The sequence below is a fragment of the Charadrius vociferus genome, unplaced genomic scaffold (assembly GCF_000708025.1).
Source record: "Charadrius vociferus isolate BGI_N301 unplaced genomic scaffold, ASM70802v2 scaffold110, whole genome shotgun sequence".
Classification (NCBI taxonomy): domain Eukaryota; kingdom Metazoa; phylum Chordata; class Aves; order Charadriiformes; family Charadriidae; genus Charadrius; species Charadrius vociferus.
The window spans coordinates 2,930,242-2,935,965 of record NW_009646761.1 but is presented as its reverse complement, the minus strand read 5'-3'; the positions used below and the strand labels follow the sequence as shown (position 1 = coordinate 2,935,965).

The 5,724-nt window shown below is 46.6% G+C and overlaps 1 protein-coding gene across 1 annotated transcript in view; it reads right to left on the bottom strand.

The window, feature by feature from the left end:
- Positions 1–5,480, bottom strand: part of PCCA (propionyl CoA carboxylase, alpha polypeptide) — a 306,936-nt gene extending 301,456 nt beyond the window's left edge. The window contains exon 1 of the mRNA XM_009892045.1: positions 5,397–5,480. Coding sequence (XP_009890347.1) covers positions 5,397–5,480 — 84 coding nt within the window. The remainder of the gene's footprint in view (positions 1–5,396) is intronic.
- Positions 5,481–5,724: the final 244 nt, after the last annotated feature.

Below are 5,724 nucleotides of genomic sequence, written 5' to 3'. Positions count from 1 at the left end.
CAGTACCTAAAGGGGGCCTACAGGAGAGCTGGGGAGGGACTTTTTACTAGGGCATGTAGTGACAGGACGAGGGGGAATGGCTTCAAGCTGAAAGAAGGTAGATTTAGATTAGATATTAGAAAGAAATTTTTCACTGTGAGGGTGGTGAGGCACTGGAACAGGTTGCCCAGAGAAGTTATGGAAGCTCCATCCCAGGAGGTGTTCAAGGCCAGGCTGGATGGGGCTTTGAGCAACCTGGTCTAGTGGGAGGTGTCCCTGCCCATGGCAGGGGGGTTGGAACTTGGTGATCTTCAAGGTCCTTTCCAACCTAAACCATTCTATGATTCTGTGACGGCTGTGACCCTGAGAACTTTGTGCCCCAGCACCAGACCCCTAAGCCCTTCCCTTCCTCCCGAAGCCATAGCGCTCACAGTATCCAACATTTGCTGTCCGTTGCTGGGAGTTGCTGATACACTGGGCTGAGCATAATCCTCATATATTTTATATTGGTTTCAGTATAAATATTGGTTCTTTAGTATTGTTAATGTTAATTATCTAGTCTTATTCTATTAAATCTGTTTATATTTCAACCCTCAGGTTTCCTTGTTTTTTCCCCAATCCCTCGTCCTGCGTGGAGAGGGGTCATAGGGTGATAGAATAATTCTCTAAACGACAATAAATTGTTGTGGGTTCCTCAAACTGTAGCAGTGTGGAATTTGGGTCTGTCTGCGGGTGACGGTGTGAGGCCACGCAGACGTATAGGGCTGTCTGCAGCTGCGAAGGGGTATGGCAGCACAGGCATAGCAGTGCAGGGAGAAGATTCATCCACCCTCTGAGCTGCCCAGCGGTGAAGGTGAGGAGCATAACTTTGCCAGCAGAACCCTGTCCAAGCTCCTGCTCTGTGAAATGCAAGCAAGGTGGTCAGGAAAGGGATGCCACTAACACTCTATTTCTGATCACCTGCAGGAACCACTTGCTGCTCAGCTCTCTGGCACACGATACTGCGAGTCAGCGTCCTCCAAAATGGCCTGTGCGGCTGGGCTCAGGTTCCCTGCTGCAGATATCCTGGATCTCAGCTCATGGAGGTGACAGAGTGGTGCCAATCCCCAAGTAAGTTGTCATCCATCCCTGGAGACGCTATGAGAGTTTTGCCATGAGGAAAGTGCCTAAGAAGCATCACTATTAGCATCTTGGACTTTTGTTGAAATACAACAGAGGTATAAAGCTGCCCACAACACTCAAGTGTAGAAAAGATGCGATCTGAGATGTTCAAATCAGTGTTCACAAGGCAAAGGAACAACATTTTTTTCTTTAAATAGCGTTATTAAAACAGTGGTGACATGGGAAAGGAGGGTAAACCTGAGCCTCCTCTTTATCCTCACTAGAGTAGCGGAGTGAGACTACTGTTTCTAAAGCTGAAACACAATTATTCTTAGCTAAAGAAAGGGAGGATGCCATAGGCAGTTCGCAACACGCCCAAGACGTGTTGCCACAAGATTTCGAAAGGGTGAGAAGACAGCAAAAATATTACATCCATAGGTAAACTGTATATGGATAATATACGTAGTTATATTAGGAATAAATCCCTCAGACTTAGACACAAGCTAGGTCCTCGAGCAGGATAAGAGGATATTTCCTATACAGTCAGATGATTGTGTAACTGCATTAACCATTGTGTGGTTTTACGTCACTCCCTCAACTCACACATTACGTCAACCCTTATATTTTTATCTGATGCTTTTATAGTCCTCAGTAATCTGGTTCCGTATTGTTTAATATCTTCATCAGTGACACAGAAGGTGGGATCAAGTGCGCCCTCAGCAAGTCTGTGCATGACACCAAGCTGAGTGGTGCGGTTGACATGCCTGAGGGATGGGATACCATCTAAAGGGACCTGGACAAGCTTGAGAAGTAGGCCTATGTGAACCTCACGAGGTTCAACAAGGCCAAGTGCAAGGTCCTGCATGTGGGTCAGGGCAACCCCCAGTATCAATACAGGCTGAGGGATGACGGGATCAAGAGCAGCCCTGCCGAGAAGAACTTGGGGGTACTGGTGGATGAAAAGCCAGACATGGGCTGGCAATGTGCACTCACAGCCCAGAGAGCCAACCATATCCTGGGCTGCATCAAAAGAAGCGTGGCCAGCAGGTCGAGGGAGGTGATTCTGCCCCTCTACTCTAGTCTGGTGAGACCTCACCTGGAGTACTGCGTCCAGGTCTGGAGCCCCCAACATAGGGAAGACATGGAACTGTTGGAGCAGGTCCAGAGGAGGGCCACAAAAATGCCCAAAGGGATGGAACACCTCTCCTATGGAGACAGGCTAAGGGAGTTGAGATTATTCAGCCTGGAGAAGAGAAGGCTCCAGGGAGACTTGATTGCAGCCTTCCAGTACTTAAAGGGGGCTTAAGAAAGATAGGGACAAACATTTTAGCAGGGCCTGTTGCAATAGGACAAGAGGTAATGGTTTTAAATTAAAAGAGGGTAGATTTAGACTAGAAATAAGGAAGAAATTATTTATCCTGAGGGTGATGAAACACTGGAACAAATTGCCCAGAGATGTAGTGGATGCCCCATCCCTGGAAACATTCAAGGTCAGGCTGAATGGGGGGCTGAGCAACCTGATCTAGTTGAAGATGTCCCTGCTCGTTGCACAGAGGCTGGACTAGATGGCCATTAAAGGTTGCGTCCAACACAAACCATGCTATGATTCTAAGTTCTCTCCAGCTCGAGTACATTCACATCATGCAGTGAGAGCCAGGATGTCCCAGAACAAGTGGTATATTCCCATGCCACAGGGAGGCACAGGGGAGAAGAAAAACTGCTGGGCAGCCGGGTTCATCTAAACCTAAGCTTGAAAATATTTCATAGGATTCTTGCTGCATGGTCCTCTTAGTGGAACACGGTTCCTAGTTGCATTTACATATAATGTTGAAAATTTTGTCCCAGTTTTATTCCTTTTGACATCACTTTTTTAAACTTCTTTTATCAATACTTATGTTCAAAGTGTAAAAGAGGTGAAAGCTGTGATAACAGAAAGGAGAAGACTAGGCTCATCTCTGCTGCATGCCAAAGGTATGTGAAATGACTTTTTCTCCCTTTCTTCCCAAGTGAGTAGCAAAAATAAAATTAGCACCTCTGTTGCATGTTTATGCATTTGCTCTACTGTATTCACAGTGCCTACCACAACTGCACAGGTGACACCACCACCGGAAAACTGTTCTTAATACATCTAAAGGAGGTCACCATATTTGCAATTGATAGTCACAAGCAGACGCAGCAGATCTTTTCAGTACACATGGAGAGTCTTGAAAGTAAAAGACCAAGAGCGGAAGGGAGGTACAGACTGCATTGTCCTTCACCACAGGCTCTGCGTTAGATATATTAGATGCACAGAGATACACACCACAACATCATGTTATTGCATGAGAACAATATCCTGAGGCACTTGACGTCAGTTCCTCCTGCATGCATAAAGCAAACAGTCACATGGCATCACCGCAGTGTTTTCTTTTCCTCTACAGAAGAGATTCTGTTTGCAGGCCCTGGTGGAGGGCTCGGCAGCCACCTACAGAGGCACATCAAAGGAGGCCCCCCACAGCTGCAAAGGGAAACTAGCTGGGATTACACAGAGGCACCGCAGCACAGAGAAACTTCGCAGCCAGCTGGGTGCATAAAGAGCCTGATACAGTGAGAAACGGCTTAATGCAAGCCCGTTTCCAAGTGAAGCTAAGGCTCCTCGCATATGGAAAGGACTCGGGGTGGGGGGGGACCAACTCAAGAATGCTAATCTTTTTCTGTTTGCACATGAAGTTTTCTGCTTTTAGTATGATTTGGTTTTGACTGACAGATTTTACTAACGGTCTTTTTGCCTATTCTATACTGAAGTGGGTACCACACACGAAATATAAAATCTTGTTTCTGTAAGAAAAGGAAGATATCTAATGGATCAAGATTATACACAATTACTGTTGAACATTTCAAAAAACAAAGAGAGGTTAACAGACATCACCATTGCTAAAGAAATTGTAGATAAACAAAAATGAAATTACAAAAATAAAATATCCACAATAATTAAAGGATATATGAGTTTGGATTAAAAAAAAAAAAAAACTAGTTCTGCATGTCTAAGCACATTTGTAATATCATAACTGTCAATATACACTCCTGTCTCAGTTACTAAAGCTATTAACATGCACAAAGTTAAGCAGCTTTATAAGAGTCTGGAATACTGGGCAACTTATTCTCTCATTATTTTGAAGGGATCCTGGGGAACTGTAGCTTTCAATGCTGAGAATTTCCTCAATCTCTTCTTTACAGCAGAAAGTTACCTTCGTCTTTTAGCATAATACCAAATTTAGACAGGAATCATAAGTTGTTGTATCATCACCCAATTTTAAGCTGTAAACCAGAGAGAAAACTGGAGTAATTGTAATCCTTCTGCCTTTATCTAATAAGGAATATATTCTATCATGTTTATAGAACATGAAATGCATTATGCACAAAAGCCTGTGACTGAAGAACTCAAAGCTAGAAAAACTCTTTGAAGTATCTGTTATATATTCTGTAAACAGCCTTTGCTTCTATCAGCATTCTGCTCAACACACTGTAAGAGACAGAAATTCAGCCTCAGAGTCAGTCAAGTCAATATCTCCGTATATCTCTCTGCTAAGTACCAACAGAAAAATCTTGACTGTGAGGAAAGATCCTTCATGCCAAATTCACCGAAGAGAGTCAAGAGTTGGAGGCTTGTCAGGCACCTCAGAGAAGCCCCAAAGCTCAGACACAGAGGCTGGGAAACCAAGATGGGGTCCAAGCTACCAACTCCCTCGTCCTCTGGGCCACCTTTATTTCAACTCCACACCCAGCAGCCCAGGCTTTGGGGCTTGTTGGGGCTCCTTGGGGGTGGCAGGAACACTCTCCCCCTTCTAAGGCTCCTCAGGGGTGGCCCTGACACACACACATACACAACACACATGCTTCAGACGTGGCTTAATCCTTATCTTGGCCTCCTGGCCTCAGTGGTAGTTTGAAGCCCGAGCATGCCACGTGGCCTCTGTTTCTCCAGGAGCATGAACTTGCCAGTTAGCATCATTCAACTTCCCCAGCCATCAGGTCTCCTCAGGAAAGTCCTGAACCTCCCTGGCCTCAGGAACAACCCAAGGACCCTGGGCCTATTCTTAGGGGTGCTTGACCTCATCTTCTGCCTGGTGTCGGGGTGGCTTAATCCTCAAGTCAGGTTGGGTTGTTCCAGGACATTGTGATCCCCTTGGCCCCCAGGAACAACCTGACCCTCTGCAACCACACAGCCTTCGAGGCTGCTTTGGGACAACCTGGATCACCCCAGCTGTTGGGGCTGCTCAAATCCCCAGGTCCCTGCTTGAAATCCCCAGGTCCCTGAGGTTTATCATAGGTGCTACCTCAGCCACTCTGACCACCAGCCTCCAGTGCTCGCCAGCTTGGACCAATTCCTCTTCCTGGCTTCCTATGCTGCTCAGGGACATCCTGAACCCCTGGCCTCATGGGTGCCTTGATCCCTATCCTGGGGTTGCCTGCTCTGGCATACCTTGATCCCCTGCCCAGCCACACAGCCTCCACCAGGGAGGCTGGATTCCCCTCCCCAACTGGCCTCCAGGCTGACTTGACACCCTTCTGGCCTTTGGAGTCTCCTCAGGGAAGGTCTGAGCCTTGACCCACCACAGTATGACCTCAGGGGTGATTGGATCCCTTTCCCACCCTCAAAGGCTG